Consider the following 20,555-nt stretch of genomic DNA (forward strand, 5'->3'; position numbering starts at 1 on the left):
AATCCTCCCAACATGTCTTCCGCCAAAGCACTAAGGAGACTTGAATGGGACAGAAACATCCCGGGTTTAAGGGGTTTCCACGATGTAAAGTAAAAACGTGGTTTTTTTTATCTTTAATACCACTTAAAGTTATTATTTTACTAAACTTGAGAGGAAAAGGATACAGTCATCTGTTACACACATAAATATCAAGTGTATCCTTCATAAATAGCGTTGATGACATCGTATATATATATCGGAGAAAATGTAGCCGTTAACCACATCCGGGTATTTTGGTATGTGTTTTCGAGGATGAGCCATTCTTTACCCCACACCTGCACTGCGAGAGAGTGTTTTGGTCACGTGGTTTCCTGTTTATATATTGCCTGTCACTAGAAACGACTGATGAGATGATATTTATGTTTATTTGCTTTTTATACAACTGAACTTCGGGATTTCAATTGTCAGTAAAACTTCGCTAGGCAGCAGTTAGGCATCCACCCTACCGATGAAACTTTGTGCGCTCAGATCGCGCACGTACTTCCCTGATATAGCGCTAGGAATGTAGCCTAATCATCGAAATCACCAGAACGTTGAATTCAGCTTGCTTTGGGGTAGTTTTATATCATCCACGCGAGACACTACCAGCACAATAAATGGCGAGACATGATTGTTAGAAAATATATCTCGCTGTAAGCTGAAAATGTTTAACCCGTGACACCCGATTTGTGCCTGATACTAACGCTTGTACACATAATGCTGATGGTGGTCTCACAAAATTCAAACATCTTGTTTTCAGAAGTGGAGACGTACGAAATAGAACGATAGTTTATGGATAACAACTTGGATTGCGTGAATGTGACATTTCGATACAGGTTCTTGCACCGTTGTTGAGCAAGAGTACCGTTGTCAAGCAAGAGTACCATTGTCAAGCAAGAATACCGTTGTCAAGCAAGAGTACCGTTGTCATGGTAACAAATCTGTACTCTCACTCAGTTTAGAACTTATTATCCATAAAATATTGTTCTAATTTGTAAGATTCAAATAGGTGTCAACAAAGTAAGTGTCTGATTAGTTGTTGTTCATTTTGTTTTTCAGTCCTCTTATGATTCAAAATAATATTATGCAGCACTACAATCTGTACCACTACAATCATTACATGAACAGGCCTGGCAGTGTGAAAGAAGTACATGCTGCAATATTCTAGTTATCTCCTTCGTCGACAGATTGTTGTAAATTAACTCCATTTGTTATGAGTCTATAGCTTGTTTTAGTCACGATATATCTGTAATGTTGTTGATCTGACTTACAATCTTATTGTAAGTTGTGGAGGTCATAGAAGTGAAGGGATTCACAGTAAAGGCAATCAGATAAACTCTACTAACAGAAGAGTTATCAATATTTAGCTCTAGTCTTAACACTTGTTAACAATATTCACAATTTTAGAAATATCTAACATCGGGCTGCTCGATAATGTTATTAGTGAGTAATTGTGCATGGTGTTCGAAAGAATTATGGAATGTGTGAATTAATAACGTCACAAAGTAAATGCAACACATACCAAAGTCTCCGTTAATTGAAAGGGAAGCTAAATGAACTCTAACTTAATCTAGACGTAATTGGGAGGTATATGTAGAAGTGTCTGTTATTTCAATGTCATTTACCATGTCTCGCTATGGTTGTGTATCCATGTATCATGTGTAAATTTCACCATAGGGAGGTCCACATCTATAACGTAAGTGTTTATTGATTATGGATTTTGTGGCGCTATTACAGTTATTTCATGAATGTTTAACATTTGAAAACTTTGTACTGCAATTGAAATGACAATCATAGGTGACTTCTCAACTGTTGACTAATGCAACCTTCACCAACTGTACAGACATGGACCTAAATACCATGTACATCCACCATCCTGCTAATCCGGACTACAACTTTATGGAGACGCACCTGCCAAACAAATGGGCCATGAGAGATGAGGAACCTGCGGAAGTTCTTTCAGAATCAGGAAAGTGAGTGTTTGATGATGTCATTGGTGGAATGAACAAACTGCAAAAAGAAGGAAACAAGACTGGGATTCTGTTTTGTAAAAACAATCGATTTTCTAAAATGTTTTCACTTTTATCCAGTGTACCATACATAAGGGAAAACTTCATTCCTTGATCCATTGGGCATTTGTAAATAAGGACGTGCACAATGGTATAACAACGTATCTATTTTCGGAGATTCAGTTCAATTTGTCAAAATTGAAAGAAAATGTTTGAAGTTTAGTGAGAAAGCAGTATGTGAAATGCTGACTTACCTCTACTAAACTTTATTCAGAGCTGAAGGCCACAACTTATAGTAAACGTATATATGATGTTTAACATCAGTGTGCATTTCTGTTCATAATAACATGATAAAGAAATATGCAATATTTTCAGTTAATATTCTTTAGCAATTGGCAGTAGCTGGATAAATAAAGGTGTGGGCGGTTGTTTTGCATAATAACTGGCGATATATCTTGCTTACAATGTTACTATAATGATCACAAATTAGCAGAAGTGGTATTTGTCCTACAGATAATTTAATCTACAGCATTTGCTCACAGTAAATATTCCCTTATAACGCCTAAAACCATAGTGAAGTGAACAAATCTGCTGGGATAGGGCATATTCCTACTGTCTTGACAGTGACACTGTGTACGTATAATTACATTTTTATTGTGTTCATTAAAATTCTGTCAGTCTGATTGGTTAACTGGGAACATTTCTTGTGATTTCATTTCCCAATGAATCTGAAAAAAAATAAGCCACGACCACCGAACCGGACTACTTTCGGACCTGAGGAATGTCGGGGAATACCTTTACACATCGAGGGAATTCCCTTGCACTCGCGTACCTTAATGAATTTTGGGTAAACATTGAAGTGATACATTGTGGTTAACATAAACAAACAACTCAAAATTATCCGTGAAAGTTAATAACGTTGCAAAGCCATGACAAGAGTATGCGCACGTTGGAACATCAGTTCATGGCATCACAATCCCAGTCACATCACATCCTCTTTCTATTTGCGTAAATACTACAGTCTTAGTTCCACTAACTTCATATCATAGGGCTTCATTTCCAATTGTCTCTTTTCAAACTGTCTCTTTCAGTTCGCTGGTAGTAATTCAAACGTTTGAACTTTGCCGATACCGGACGCGTCACCTTGAGTTGTTCCACACTGATTCGCCGACCGATGTTAGCTTGGTTGATTGGCAGCTGTTTGGGGGTGCTCTATGCTGATTGGCTAATGGTTTGGTAGGCGTGTCATTTTATGTAGATGAGTCACCTGAGTCATGTCACGCCATTACCTAATTCATACACCGAAAATGTTAATCGGTGGTAACAAAGATATCTGTTTCAATGAATTTGATTATGTTTACAGAAAATATTGTTGAAAGGGTATTGTATTTGTTGCTGAATTTAATTATAAGGATTGACTGTGTATTTCTTTCGTTGCATTGAGGTATGAAACTAAAAACCAATGTGCAAACTGTATGAATCCGCGTAGTACATTGGTTTTTAGTTTCATACCTCAATGCAACGAAAGAAATACACAGTCAATCCTTAAAATGGTTCACGTATGAAATGTCCTTTAAACAGGGAATGAGTAAACATACAGAGACTGGATATCCTTTCCTCCAATACACAATCTGTCCAATGTCCTAGGAGAAACTGTTAGATATCCTATTCATGAGTACACACTTAAATGCTGTATTTCTTACTGGTTAAAGTTCCTCTCCATGCCCTCTTCACGCTGCCCATAAGTCTACATTCAAATGCAAGCAGTTGTAGCCTGACACTTGCCATGCAAAGGCAGAAAAGAAACCTCAGTCCTAAGCATGCTCATATGTAGACTCGGAAACTGTCTTTACCTTATGAATACACGGATGAAAAGAACAATCAGTTATCCTCATTGGGTCATGGTCCAATTCATCACTGAAGAGGGGATTCCCAAAACAGACAATGTATTACCCTTGACTTAAGGGTTCAATTCAGTGGGCGACTTTATGAAAACTTTAAGCGACAGTAGACAATATTTTGTTGAAAGATATTTGTAAGACATTCAGAATGTCACGTTTGGCATTATTACAGCATGGCAATATGTTGTGCTGATGTATGGAAAATAACCAACTCTGAGCTTGGATATTTAAATGAAGTGAGAAACTTAGATTCGTGGCAGTGTATCGAACAGTGTGAAACTCCATACATTAGAGAATATCTCCCTTAGTTTGACGTTAAAAATCTATATGCTATGCTTCGTGCATGGTAGAGACTCTAATTATCATTGATTTTTAATTTGTAAGATCAGAAGTGTTCACATAACTGGTTCACAGCAGAAGTGTTCACATAACTGGTTCACAGTTGACAGTACGACAGGAAGTATACATGCATGAATACAAAGAGCCCCTTCCTGTTGCGCAACTGCATGACAGTATTTCATTGGACAAAAGTTTCCTGTACCACAAAATACTGCATGAACATTGAAGGACCAAACTTTACAACTTTTGGTCTTAAAATAATGGCTCAGGCACAAGCACGTCACATCTTGCACAATCCACCACCTCTGACAGAGGCTTGCAGCAAAGACAGATACAGATTTAGGTCACATTGCGTTTCAGGTCATTTCTCCATGAACAACCACAAGATGATGCTTTCTGACACTCCTATGTCAAATGTACTAACATCTACCACGTTTAGATCACGTTTGTTTCACAATACCTGAGCGTGTAGTCCTTTATTGTTCTGACCTTTAACAGTGATTCATAAACAGATGCTTGACATCGCATGGTGACAGTCACTGGATTGTCTGGTCCTGACTCGATTCTTCTCTTGTAATAAAATCAGAACTAAACAATCGGCCCTGCTTTAAACAGAGATTGCTAATGGATATTGAAAGAGTTTGACGCTTCTTTATGATGTCATGCAACAACAAGAATGAAGGCTGTTGATAAGTGAGTGAGTGAGTATAGTTTTACGCCGCACTCGGCAATATTGCTGCTATACAGCGGCGGTCCGAAAATAATCGTGTCTGAACCAGGCAGTCCAGTGATCAACAGTATGAGTATTGCTCTGCCCAAATGGGAACTGATAACATGTATCAACCAAGTCAGCAGCTTGACCACCCGATCGGTTAGTTGCCTCTTATGAAAAGCATAGTCACCTCTTGTGGCAAACAGGGGTTGCTGAAAACCTACTCTACCCTGGATCTTCAGGGTCGGATGTTGATGAAGAACTCAGCCAGTCTTTCAAACACGTGCATGCTCCACAACAGGCAATGTTTGATGTTTTCAAATCCATGAAACAAAAGCTGTATGTGTTCTGTTACGACAAATTACTATTCTCCTCCTCACTAACACGGGTGTCACGAAGCACAAGGCAAATGGGAACAATATATGTATTCACGAATTAGAAGGATCTCCCCCCACAAACCAAAAATATGACTTCAAGGTGGGGAAAAGGAAAAAAAATAACTGGTGGTAAATTCTAGAAATCATGTTTACCACATTAAATGTGCAATATATTTTCTTTCTTGTTTGTTTGTTTTTTTATTTTCTAGCTTGTTGTTACCTGGAGTAAAGGGCAATTTAAGTACACTGGATACATTCAAACATAGCTGAATATCCTTTCCTCTAATACACAATCTGCCCATTGAAGCAGTTGCAAAAAAACTAACTAAAAAACTTCAGTTGATTTAAGAGATATTTTTTTTATTTGTTTACAAATCTTTGCAATTTCGGAAAAGGAGAGAAAACACCTAAGTCACATTTTTTTAACACTATATAGAATTTCTTGGGAATGAATTTACTTTTAAAACGTCAAAAACTTGGAAGGTTACGAAAATTATCCAATATGTGTAAAATAGTTTTGTTACTTTAACACTGTACAAAGTCAAAAACTAAAAAAAATAATATATATACCATTAAACAATAAATGCTATCTCTTGCAATATGGATCGTTGTGATCCCTGATTAAATCGAACACTTCGCATCATAAATGAGAGCTGTACAGCAGTGTATTGCTTATTAGCAGTGTCACTTCAGTAGATTTTATCGACTGGTATGAAAGTGTGCGGGGTAGCGATCATCACACGGTCCATTTCAATGCTAAACACAGAGGTGAGAGTCACCTTTTGAACCAATCGATAAATATGTTATATTTTGTGTTTACATGCAATCAAGGGGGTCAGAACACTTAACCTGCAGAACTGGGTCCATTTCGAGTAACTCCTGACTGGCGCGAACAAGAAGACGGAAATACAGACACATCAGACTACATCACCATAGCTCTCATGGCACCAACATACAGACCCGTGTCAGTTATACTGCGCCACTTGACGTAATGTCTATGGACGTACATGTTATTTCGGTGTTGCATCAATAATTGTCATGGAGTGAGCTTAGGGTGGATCTTTGTAAAACGTGACAGGCAACTGTAAAATCATCTCTGCTCGGCGCACATAATTTCAGTTAAATTTTCCGACCACTCTTTAACTAATGGTTTCACATTTATCAGTTTACGTATGGTTCCACAATGCACAATCCCATAGGCCGCTATGTTAAAGGAGTTCTCGGCACTGTACATATGTTGATTAACTGGTTGACATTCGATAAAAACGCAACGGAAAATTACACAGAAATTATAAGATTGTAGGCAAGGATGATTCTACACAAATATGCAAAATTTGACATGTATCTTACGAAATTTAAATTCATGAAAATTATCTATGTTACACTAAATTAACATGTAAGTCTGTGCACGGAAATACATGTAACGTCAACTGGCCAAAGTGTGCTAGCTCTCTTTATTATCCATCTCGACAGAACGATCCAGTGCTGCACCAATGTCTGCCAATGTTGGCCCAACTCTAAATGCTATCTGGATGGGGCCATAGATAGCTGTAACAACATTTTTAGCCGGGATTTCAGCTGACTTTGCATGCAGTTGATGTATTTGAGGGACATGTCAATATAATTGTAAACCCATTTATTAGAAGTGCGTTGCTTACCTGCCTGGTAAGATCCGAGTTAGAATTCGCCTTTGGAAACCCATGTAAGAGGCCACTAAAGGGACTAGGCGTCCAGGCGCGCTGATTTGGCTGACACGTTTCGTCAAATCCCAGAAGTGTAGGTTGTGCTGTTGATCACTGGGTTGTCTGGTCCAGACTCGATTATGTACAGACGCTGCCATATAACTGGAATATTCGTAATGGCAATCAAGTTAAAATCAGAACACACGAATGCCTGACTTCTTCAGTGTAAGTCCAATTGTTTCCCATAGACCTAGGGTGACTGTTTTATGCTGTGTATAACATTTCTTCTGAGTTACTGTACGTTTCGTACGCTTATACCTTATTTTATATGCCGGTCTGTCCAGCATTAATATCTATCCATAAAAATCCGCTCCTGTTCTTTCAAGACTACTATCCCATGTAAAATAATGTCAGCGATTGTATGCTTTTTCACATTTTTCATAGAATTGCTGTTTTTTTTTTCAAGGAATGAAAGAATCAAATTTTTGAGTAAAATATTCTGTAGATATACAACTTTGGCTAGACTGGCTGCAACTGCTGAAATCCGAGGGATGGTGTAAATCCAGCTTGGGTCAATGTAGACATCAATAATACTTTAAGTCATTGTGGTCCCTTTATGGTGATCAAACTACAGTTGTTGGAGTCTGATTTTATGGTATTCAATACTTTTATATTTACATGTTTTACATCAGTATTTGTGATATTCTAGTTGTTTTTACTGTCATTCATTGACAGGTTTTCATAATATAACATTATGTGTTATGAATATTGAACTTGTTGTAAACACATTATGGCTGAAACACTACCTATATGACACACTCTCGTTTTCAGATAAGTAATAGTCGATGGTGCAGTTTCTGTATCACAGAAACTTTAAATGTGTTAGTATATTTTTTTTCACTTCCCAACAGTTCATGCTCTTTTGTTTGTAAACAAAAACTATCGTAGCAATTACAGAAAACACGAATTTGTATCAAACGTCATTGTTTACACATTGCTCAGTGCAACAAAACAAAGATAATATATGTTAGTAGCATATACATATAGTTATAGACCCGTGAAGGTCTGGGTTAGAATATTTGTCTTCAGTAATCCCTTTTTGGGGCAATATGCGATTAACAGGATCGGTTGGTACGGTTCGCTGACTTTGTTACACATGTCATGGGTTCACAATTGCACAGATCGATGTTCATGCTGTTGATCACTGTATTGTCTGGTCCAGACTTATTGAAGTATTTACTGACTGTCGTCATATCCCCCTGGATGCCGAGTTTTCTTCAGGCGCACATTTTCGTAAGGTTTGAAAAGTGAACGTTGTGAGAAATTTGTGCTCGCGTGGTCCTGCATCTGCGTGCGGCTATACAATTGCACAGAAATGTAGAATATTTAATTTCCTATCCGCTCGTACAAGTATAACTGTGGTTACCTCAGGGATTTGAGAAATAGGCACTGGTAAATGTTGTCCAAAACCTGTGTGTGTGTGTGTGTGTGTTGAAAAACAGTCAATTTCTGTGCACCAATAAAAGCACTCTGCTATGATTTTTTTTTTAATTTGGCATCTTTACAGTGTTCACGAATAGTGTCTGACCCTCTGACAAATCCGGCAGATTTGCCAACAGTCAGACAGAAGTCGCCAACCTGCTGGCCCCAGTGTCAGACTGAATATATCCCAATAACTTTGTCTGAAGTTGTTATTTGTGGCATGAGACACTTGTTCACTGTTTATGAATTTATGTTTATCATGTTTGTCATCATATAATGCTAATAATTTCAATGCCAATTATGAGAAACGTTAAATTTGAAATGTGTGTTTAATTTTATTCTGTGGGTCCAGTGAATTTTCAGTGGGTCAGACAGACATTTGAAACTTACAGGACCCCATGGCCTGTTACTTTAAAACACCATTCGTGAACACTGTCTTTACAGAAAGTGTGAGCAAAGAAAATACAGCTTTATATCTGAACAACATAAGCGTATATAAAATGAATTTATGTGCTAATGCATAACGTCATACTCACAAAATCAAAAGTGACCTGCAATAAATGTCAAAAATCGATTTTCTTCTATGACGTCAATCGTCGACAGAGAGGTCATGCACGTATAAAGATAAGGGGACATAACTCCGCTATGCTTTACATTAGGTCAATGTCACTCAGATCACATGGAGAGAATTTGCTGTGGATACGGACAGTATATTTTCGTTATGTTTTGTTCACAGTGAACCAAACTATTCCAATACAAAGTTCCCCAATGTGAGAGGATACCTTTTGGTAGTTTCACAATTTGTAAGAAAAGATGCCAGTGTACTACATCAAAAAGCAGGAAATAGCGATTGGGATGTCCCTATCTGATACATAATTTAGCTCTTAGATTCTCATATTCTCCTGTTTGTGTAGATGTACTTTTAAAAATTAATTTTGCATCATTATTAACGGAGTAACAGCAACGTTTTCAAATGTAATGAAATAACTGAAAATAATGCGACATTTTAGTTGACGTCACAGCAAGTTTTGCGCATTTTGTGACGTCAGAAAAAGACGACTCTGGTTGCTGATTAGTAAATATTTGACCTAATTTCCACTCAATGTGTAAAAAAACTCGGCTTCTGTGTCAAAATTCAACACTTTTTAGCCAAAATATAAAATGAATGGTTTTACCACCGAAATAGTGTCCTGGATATATTAACAATTACGCGGTTTTACTACATATCATATTGTGAACAACACACGCACCTGTCCAGCATCAATTTAGCCTAAATGAAAATATTCATTGAATATTCATTTGGGAATTAGACTTTTCTTCTTATGATAATGAAATTATTTCACTTCATATGTATGCAATGAAAGGTACAAAAAGATCGCTTTTTCAGTACACAAGTATTAGAATATGGACGTAAGGCTTGTCCAAATTAAGACATGACCTAGTTTATATATATTTAACAAGTTTCGTATAAATATTGTTTGAGTTAGATATTCTGCCATCAGATATATTTTAATCGAATTTGAATTGACTTTATTATCGAAAAAAATGATAATGAATCATTCTTGACTAACTCGCACCTGGTCAATGAATATTCATAATTGTTTTGTTTATAAAACGACACAAAGCAATACAATGAACAAGACAATTCCTTTAAATATGTGTGCCCCTACATTTCATAAAATGTACAAATCATTTTCATTAATATTATCAGTTTTACTTATAAGTTGGAGTTAAATCGCTATTTATTAACCTGTTCATATGAAACTGCAATATTCGTCCCAACCTACTGAATATTGTACATCACGGGTTGCAATAATGGCTACGTGTGATCTTCCAACACTTGTGTAGAGGCTTAAAATGTGGTATAGTACACTTACTGAGTCAATGTCCCATGTAAATATTATTCAAACAATCAAAAGCTTTTAATGAATAAAAACGCATATCTTATATTCACATATGATATGGTTTTGAACATGGATATATGTAGATACTGAAATCAGTTTCATGAAAAAATATCTGAACGATACGCAAAATATACATCACAATACTAAATGTGCAGTCGGAATGGTATGGGCATTGTGTTTACTCTTGTTCAACCGACCTTCACCTCAAAGAAATTGCCTAATATGTGCAACAATGTTGACGTGTGACATCACTACCGATGACGGATTTCTTTCCAAATGGCGGCTTCGCTGACAAGGGTACACAGGTTTTTGCGAGGACGTTTTCCTTGATTTAGGGGTCGTTTGTACATAAATGTGAGATGTAAGTAATCAGAATTATTCTGACTATCTGTGTATTGTTATATGTTTTTATCGTTTGCATTGTAAATGACGGAAGAAGCCAGAAATGCCGATAAGTACCGTTGTCGTTCTGCGTGATTTTGCATCAGTCATGGCGTCACGCCGCACTAGTAGTTTGACAGTTTCTTATGAATTACCATATTATTTCATTGTATCTATGTTTAATGTGCTATTTCTTGCTACGACACTCTTCCCCTGAATATACTAATCGTATTGAGCCGTTGTAAGCAGTGATTAGACGGCTGGATGTTGGAAAATTTCCTAAAATGCTACGCAGTGTAAAATTGGATTTTTTCTTTGTTTACATTTCAAACTAGCGCTGTCTTTCGAGCACACCCTTCGTTTTCATACCAATTATCTTTCGTTTCGTTTTACCTGGACAGCTGGTATTGGTGACGAAGACCATTTGTAATTTGATTCTAAGATGTGTGGGAAATTAAATGATGCATTTGTCGCAGCAGACTATGAAATATACGTGATGTTATAGGCGTCTCAATACCGGCCTTCTCGAAACGTGATTTTGTAAACACTAACCAATATGGCGGAAAGCGCACTTCGGCGTTCGTGTAAGTGTATTTTCGAAAACATCCCAACCGATCCTGGGTTCATCGGCGACGTTTCAGAATTATCATTACTGGTTACATGAAAACTTGATATCACTGATCATTAATATGCTATTTTTGAAATTCATTACTCTCAGTAATTATCCGATTTTCACATTTCAAAACATACTGCAAATATCGCTGTGAACCTCGATTTTGTAGAGTTTGAAAAATGACATTTTCGATGAAGCCTATTTTTAAAGGCAATCTTAAGCACTTTAGCTTGGTCTGAGATAATAGTGGATGGTATCAAGAAACACGGCATTTTCCGCAGAATTCAAAACTCTGAAGTATTTATATATGCATGGTATATTTCGAATCTTATTGGACTTCAAAGTGAGGGATGTAGAGGAAGGACATATATGTCCCTGTGGCATCCAAGGGGTTAAAGCTGGAATATTTATTGCTAAGTATGGCATAAAACAAAACTCACCAGTGTCAGAAATGTGAAATGATTTGTAAAACTTCTTATCACCAGACTGTGGCCCCTCACCAGTTCTCAAGTATGGCGGTGGTCACGTGACTTGCTACATAAAACGTTCAACGTTATATAACTCTTTTTCAGTATCTAGCTCCGGTTAAAAATCACCTCGTGTCTATATGAATACTTGAAAATTAAGAGAAAAATTATGGCAGTCCTTCAACTCCAAAATGTATAAAACATACAGACACACTGGGTAGAAAACACCGTCTAAAATTTGCAAGTTTTTGGCAGAAGTCGCCTGAAATGTGGTCACAGCAAGTGACACTGTTAACCCCCTGGATGCCACAGGGACATATATGTCCTTCCTCTACATACCTCACTTGGAAGTCCATTAAAATTCTAAATATACCACGCATATATAAACACCTCACAGTTTTGAATTCTGCGGAAAATTCCCAGTTTCTTGGTACCATCCGCTATTACCTCAGACTAAGCTAAAGTGCTTAAAATCGCCTTTCAAAATAGGCTTCATCGTAAATGTCGCCATTTTTCAAACTGTACAAAATCGAGATTCACAGCGTTATTTGCAGTATGTTTTGAAATGTGAAAATCGGATAATTACTGGGAGTAATGAATTTCAAAAATAGCATATTAATGATCACTGATATCAAGTTTTCATGTAACCAGGAATGATAATTCTGAAACGTCACCGATGTACCCAGAATCGGTTGGGATGTTTTCGAAAATACACTTACACGAACGCCGAAGTGCGCTTTCCGCCATATTGGTTAGTGTTTACAAAATCACGTTTCGAGAAGGCCGGTATTGAGAAGCCTATTACATCATGTATACTTCATAGTTAGCTACGACAAATGCATTATTGAATTCCCCAAGCATCTTAGAATCAAATTAGAAATGGTCTTTGTCACCAATACCAACTGTCTAGACAAACGAAACGAAATATACTTTGTATGAAAACGAACGCTGTGCTCGAAAGACAGCGCTTGACTGAAATGTAAACAAAGAAAAATTCCAATTTTACACTGCCTAGCATTTTCGGAAATTTTCCAACATCCAGCTCTCTAATCATTGTTTACAATGGCTCAATACGCTTAGTATATTCAGGGGAAGAGTATCGTGGCAAAAAATAGCAAATTGAAAATAGATACAATGAAATAATTTGGTAATTCATAAGAAACTGTCAAACTTTTAGTGCAGCGTGACGCCATGACTGACGCAAAATCACGCAGAACGACAACGGTACTTATCGGCATTTCTGGCTTCTTCCGTCATTTACAATGTAAACGATAAGAACATATAACAATACACAGATAGTCAGAATAAATCTAATTACTTACATCTCACATTTATATACAAAAGATCCCTGAATCAAGCAAAAAGTCGTCGCAAAATCCTGTGTACCCTTCTCAACGAAGCCGCCATTTTGAAAGAAATCGGTCGTCGGTAGTGATGTCACACGTCAACATTGTTGCACATATTAGGCAATTTCTTTGAGGTGAAGGTCGGTTGAACAAGAGTAAACACAATTCCCATACCATTCCGATTGCACTTTTAGTATTGTGATGTATATTTTGTGCATCGTTCAGATATTTTTTCATGAAATTGATTTCAGTATCTACATATATCCATGTTCAACACCATATCATGTGTGGATATAAGGTATCCGTTTTTATTCTTTGAAAGCTTTTGATTGTTTGAATAATATTTACATGGGAAATTGACTCAGTAAGTGTATTACACCACATTTTACGCCTCTACACAAGTGTTGGAAGATCACACGTAGCCATTACTGCAACATATGCTTTAGTTCCCGTCATGTGCAATATTCAATACGATGGGACAAATATTGCAGTTTCATATGAACAGGTTAATAAACAGCGATTTACTTCCAACTTATAAGTAAAACGGATAATATTAATGAAAATGATTTGTACATTTTATCAAATGTAGGGGCACACATACTACTATTTAAAGGAATTGTCTTGTTCATTGTATTGGTTTGTGTCGTTTTTATAGACAAAACTATTATGAATATTAATTGACCAGGTGCGAGTTTGTCAAAACGTTTCATGATTCATTATCATTGTTTTTCGATAATAAAGTCAATTCAAATGCGATTAAAATATATCTGATGGCAGAATGTCTAACTCAAACAATATTTATACGGAAATTGTTAAAAATATATAAATCAGGTCAAGTCTTAATTTGGACAAGCCTTACGTCCATTTTCTAATACTTCTTTACTGAAAAAGCGATCTCTTTGTACCTTTCATTGCATACTTATGAAGGGAATTGATTTCATAATCACGAGAAGAAAAGTCTTTTTCCTAAATGAATACTCAATGAATATTCAGGTGTTGTGAAATTTTCATTTACGCTAAACTGATGCTAGACAGGTGCGCGTGTTGCTCACAATAAGATATGTAGTAAAACCGTGTAATTGTTGATATATTCAGGACACTATTTCAGTGATAAAACCATTCATTTCATATTTTGGCTAAAAAGTGTTGAATTCTGACACAGAAGCCGAGATCTTTTACACACTGAGTAGAAATTAGGTTAGATATATACTAATCAGCAACCAGAGTAGTCTTTTTCCGACGTCACAAAATGCACAAAACATGCCATGACGTCAACTAAAATGTCGCAGTATTTTCAGTAATTTCATTACATTTGAAAATGTGGCTGTTACTCCGTTAATAATGATGCAAAATTAATCAAAATACATCTACACAAACAGGAGAATATGGGAATCTAAGAACTAAATTATGTATCGGATAGGGACATCCAAATCGCTATTACCTGCTTTTTGATGTAGTACACTGGCATCTTTTCTTACAAATTGTGAAACTACCAAAAGGTATTCTCTCACGTTGGGGAAATTTGTATTGGAATAGTTTGGTTCACTGTGAACAAAACATCACGAAAATATACTGTCCATATCCATAGCAAATTCTCTCCATGTGATCGGAGTTACATTGACCTAATGTAAACCATAGCGGAGTTATGCCCCCTTACCTTTATACGTGCATGACCTCTCTGTCGACATTTGACGTCATAGTAGAAAATCGATTTTTGACATTTATTGCGGGTCATTTTTATTTTGTGAGCATGACGTTATGCATTAGCACATACATCCAATTCATATACACTTACGTCGTTCAGATATCAAGCTGTATTTTCTTCGCTCACACTTTCCGTAAAGATGCCAAATTTAAAAAATCGTAGCAGAGTGCTTTTATTGGTGCACGATAAAACACTGAGAAATTTACTGTTTTTCAACACACACAAAAGTTTTGGACAACTTTTAGCAGTGTCTATTTCTCAAACCCCTGAGGTAGCCGCAATTATATTTATACCAACGGATAGGAAATTAAATATTCTACATGTCTGTGCAATTTCATAGCCGTACGCAGATCCAGGACCACGCGAGCACAAATCTCGCACAACGTTCACTTTTCAAACCTTATGAAAATGTGCGGGTGAAAAAAAACTCGGCATCCAGGGGGTTAACTGGCCACCAGACCAAGGTCAGAGGTTAAGTACAAATGGCATGACGTCATCATCGCCTGTTCTGACGTCACGGGGTTCTGATCGACTGAGGGCTCCTTTTGATTATTCTGGCGCAGAGATGAGGCCGTGTTTCATTAAATTTAACCATTGTAAACAAAGGCCTTAGCAATGAATGGCAGTATGGAGGTCTATGTAACTGAAATGGGAGAAACGAGGTCGTTCAGTTTTATTCATGTTTTAGTGTAGTTCAATTGCATATTTTGGGATGGGTTTCACACGACGTGTTTAAGCTTATACGTGTCCCAATATTCCTTACTGTATTATATTATATAAAGTCATCTGGTTTTACAGTGCCTTTAGCAATATTCCAACAAGGGGACACCAGAGATGGGGAATTCGAACCTGGGTTTTCAAGAATGAGCGAATGTGTTAACCACAAGCTGTCCCACTGCCTCCTCTTCAAATGTTCAGACACAATAAGACAATGTTATATTCCTGATTGAGAGCACTACTGCCCAACCATCGCACCTCACCAGCTTCCCTCAGTTTTCAAAAAGCGACAATGAGAAGTACACAGAGAGGAATACTGACGGTGAAGGGCAAATAATACTGAAATTGATAATAGTAATTGACTCCAGACTGTCTACCGACTTCCCGCACAGTCCCTATGGCCACCATTTCCGGTACATCAGCTGGAGCGTCTATTACAGTGTGTTTGTGACAGGATTAGGTAGAAAGTGAAAAAAATAGTTAAAACCCGTGAACAAGCCTCCAGCAACCCGGCCATGCTTTCCGTGAAAGGCGATTATGCCATGTAAGAGGCGATCGACTGGGGATCGGATGGTCAGACTGGCTGACTTTGTTGACACGTCATCTGTTCCTATCAAATCGATGCTCCTTCTGTTGATCGACTTGATTCTCTGGTCCTCGATTATTTACAGGCCGCTTCCATATTGCTGGAATATTGCTGAGTGTGGCGTGAAACTAAACTCACGCACTCACTCACCCACCCACCCACCCACTCACTCACTCACTCACTCACTCACTCACTCACTCACTCACTCACTCACTCACTCACTCACTCACTCACTCACTCACTGCTGACGCCCTAATTTGGCGCTAATGAAATACTGTCGTAATGCCTGTCTTTGTGTAGTAGTTGTGAGGGGATTTTTCATATTTACATAAAAACGATAATAGGAAGCAAAACTGTTCCCATTGAATTATTTACAGTTTAATACCTTACAAAATGAAAACCATTATTTCGCAGAGCTTTGACAAATTAACGAACCCTACGAAAATGCGACCTCAGTGCAAGTATAGCTACAATCATTGCAAAGTGTTTTAACTTGTGTCTTAACATAACTGGCAGGAGACAAGTTAAATCTATTTTCATATTAACAACATTCAATAATGTGCTTTAATCCATGTCAAAGTTACTTCTCGTATGTTTGTTTATCTGGGGACAAAGTCTGACGCTAGATCAATACATTTTCTGCAAACAATCGACAAATATCAAAGATTGAATGAGGTTTCATCCAGCTTGTAGCAATATTTCAGTAATACCAGGGTAGGGGACACCATTGTAGCCATGCAGGGAATCGAGCCCGGGTCTTGGGCGTGACAAGCGAATGCCTTAACCACTAGGCCACCCTTACCACCCCAGATAATAAAGATCGTTAATCAGGACATTTGATAATCAGCATGGTTGAAAATTCATCGCAAGAGTCTGTATTAGCGGGGTTTTTTTTATCAAATATACTTCCTTAAAGCAACGTTATTCATATGTGTATGGTTTATTGCATATTAAAACAGAAACTGATACTCACATGAGCAGACATATTTAAACAGTTGGAGTACATGATCATTTATATCTATTTTAAACCTGTACAAAACTTGGTACATTACAAGATCAGTGTGTAAGAAGGTATCAACTGGCCTTCGTATAAGATGACCTCGAGGTATATGTATAAATATACATCCAAATATTATTAATACGAGCTTAAGTATGGAATAAATATGTAAATTTCAATGTGGCCCGTTAGTGAAAGAGAACGATAACCATGTAAAAGACATGTCAAAATGGTGTATATCGTTTTGAGGTGAAAGATATTATATCTATATGAACATACACAGACACCTCTAGTCAATGGACGAGCAACTGATATACATACCGGCTGTCGACAAATACCCTTCGGGGTGTCCAAAGATCGCTTACATGCCTGTGATGGGGCGATGCAGTTAAAAGAATTCCACGTGTTTTTCATTCTTCCATGGGGTCCTACGGCGTGAGTATGGACTGCGTTGCATTTAACCAGATAGCTATCCTGTCAGTGAGCGAGTGGCTGTCTGTCTGTAACAGAAACGTGCACAAACAATAGAAGAGCGAGCGAGCGAGTGAGTGAGTGAGTGAGTGAGTGAGTGAGTGAGTGAGTGAGTGCTATTATCAACCTGCTCAGCCATGTTATTGGTACTGCTCTGTTGCAGAAGCTTCAGTCCAGTCTTAAATAGAGTGAGTGAGTTCCCACTACAGGCGATGCTCTGCTACAGAACCTTGTTCAGACAATACAGTGGTTGATATAATGAGTGAAAATATTTCACCATAATCAACAGGATTGTGTGTACTGTAATTCTTCCATGGGGTACCACGGCGAGAGTATGGACTGCGATGCATTTAACTAGATAGCTATCCTGCCAGTGAGCAAGTGGCTGTCTGTCTGTAACAGAAACGTGCACAAACAATACAAGAGCGAGTGAGTGAGTGAGTGAGTGCTATTAACAACCTGTTCAGCCATGTTATTGGTACTGCTCTGTTACAGAAGCTTTAGTCCAGTCTTAAATAGAGTGAGTGAGTGAGTGAGTGAGTGAGTGAGTGAGTGATTGAGTTCCCGCTTATACCTTATACAAACAACAACGTGGTCGAGTGTGTGAGTGAGTTAGTGTTTCTGATATTCTGCAGCGTTATAGGCGATGCTCTGCTGCAGAACCTTGTTCAGACAATACAGTGGTTGATATAATGAGTGAAAGTTTTTTACCATAATCAACAAGATTGTGTGTACTGTAAGAGTTTATGTATCAAACCAGTTATCAGTCGCTATCTTTCTTCTTTCGTGTAAACCACCGCCTCCTTGGTGTAGTGGTTAGAGCGGCCGCGTCAGATCCAAAGATGTTAAAACGTGGTACTTGTTGTTTCCTGCCTGCTGAAAACTATTTTTCCACAGTGTTAAAGGAAAGTTAACCTAAGTAAAATGCCAAATAAACATGGACGTAACTACAAACAATATAACTGAAATAACATTTGTACTTTCATATCCTAATCAAAACTTTGATTTAAAAAGTATGTGTCCAAGATGCATGTATACCACTGTACAAGTATGAGGAAGAAAATAAATGTAGAACATCTATAAAAAGTGTTAAGGCAGCACCATGCTGTTGTAAACTACATTTATGGCTAAGTCAATCAATACTTTCTACGAAAATAGACTTATGGCTCAATCTTCTTGTGTCATTCATGCGTCAACTGAATTCGTTGCCGGCTGGCCGTGGCAAGTACATTTTATTTTGGACTTGCAGTTTCAAGTTTGTATGGTCTTAATATCCTGGATCAACGTCTGTTTTTATTCCTCGATACCTCTTATCTACCCTGAAACGTTTGTACAAGTCTAGCAATACTATCATATTGCAAGTATGAAACAACAGCTCAGTTAAACTTCACTACCTCTGTCTTTGCTGGACACCTCTGATCGATGTAGGCTCAAGAAATAATTAAAGTGTTTCTGAATACAGATAGTTAAAATATTATGTATATTTCAAAACACATTTCAAGTCTATGTATACTGGACAAAGTAAGTCAGGGATATTGGTATTTTACCAGTGTGTTAATGAGTAAATAGATCATTGTACAAATTTTCAAAATTTGCCTATATCCCTAACTAGTTTTGTCCAGTATATATCACAAGTGATTCAAAACAATACTAAAAATAGTTGATTTTCCAATCAATAGGGAAAACAGACCCTGTTAAAAAGCCCAACACAATTATGTGAAAAGTCTAAATCTTTCTTGAACCTTACCCCAGATTTCAACATTGAGGGCAAGAGAGAAAACAATGAAATAGCCTCTGAATCTGATGTCCCACATCAGTTATGAGTCCTCTTCTTTCCCAGGCAAGCAGGCCAGATTTACTCCAGTCTAGTGCCAGCGGTTTCTGTAGTGAAACTGACCCGTGAAGGTCCCGGGGTAGAATAGGCCTTCAGCAACCCATGCTTGCCATAAAAGGTGACTATGCTTGTCGTAAGAGGCGACTAACGGGTTCGGGTGGTCAGCCTCGCTGACTTGGTTGACACATGTCATCGGTTCCCAAGTGCGCAGATCGATGCTCATGTTGTTGGTCACTGGATTGTCTGGTCCAGACTCGATTATTTACAGACCGCCGCCATATAGCTGGAATATTGCTGAGTGCGGCGTAAAACTAAACTCACTCACTCACTCACTCTGTAGTGAAACTAACTGCGTAAAAACGGACGTAAACAATATAGAGCTGCACCTACATGGAAACTGTCAGCAGCAAGATAAATTTCTCGTGTGTTTTGTACAACAACGGTGAAGTGCATATGGGACCACTATTTGGGAAGCGACTTTCCTAAAGTGGCTTTTAAGCAACATGAGTATGCAGGATATTAAAATGGAAACTTTTGATTGATTCAGGGGTCATATATATGTTTACAAAGGTAACACGAAAGTAATCAGAAACATCCCTAACAATCTGCGTGTTTGCGGGCTATGACACAGGCCACAATGTTCCGCATCTGTTCAGGGCATTAACATGATGATGATGATGATGATGATGGTGGTGGTGGTGGTGGTGATGATAATGGTGATGGCGGTGATGCTGATGTGGTGATGCTGATGCCGATGCTGCTGCTGCTGCTGCTGCTGATGATGATAGAGATGATATTGAGGTGACTGATGGTGCTGCTGATGGTGGTGATGATTATGATGATGACGATGATGGTGATGATGATGTGGTGATGGTGGTGGTGGTGATGGTGATGGTGATGACTGATAGTAATGATGATGGTAATGATGATGATGATGTTGGTGGTGGTCGTGATGATGATGATGGTACTGATGACGATCTTGATGACGATGATGGTGGTGATGATAAGGGATAG

At 37.8% G+C, this 20,555-nt stretch overlaps 1 protein-coding gene across 1 annotated transcript; it reads left to right on the forward strand.

The window, feature by feature from the left end:
* Positions 1–1,878: 1,878 nt before the first annotated feature.
* LOC137260697 (prostatic spermine-binding protein-like) lies at positions 1,879–20,555 on the forward strand. The gene is made up of 2 exons (XM_067798286.1): positions 1,879–1,991; positions 20,330–20,555. Exons 1-2 carry the CDS (start codon positions 1,879–1,881, stop codon positions 20,553–20,555), a joined length of 339 nt encoding a protein of 112 aa, XP_067654387.1.

The sequence above is a fragment of the Haliotis asinina genome, chromosome 14 (genome assembly GCF_037392515.1).
Source record: "Haliotis asinina isolate JCU_RB_2024 chromosome 14, JCU_Hal_asi_v2, whole genome shotgun sequence".
NCBI classification, from domain to species: Eukaryota; Metazoa; Mollusca; class Gastropoda; order Lepetellida; family Haliotidae; genus Haliotis; species Haliotis asinina.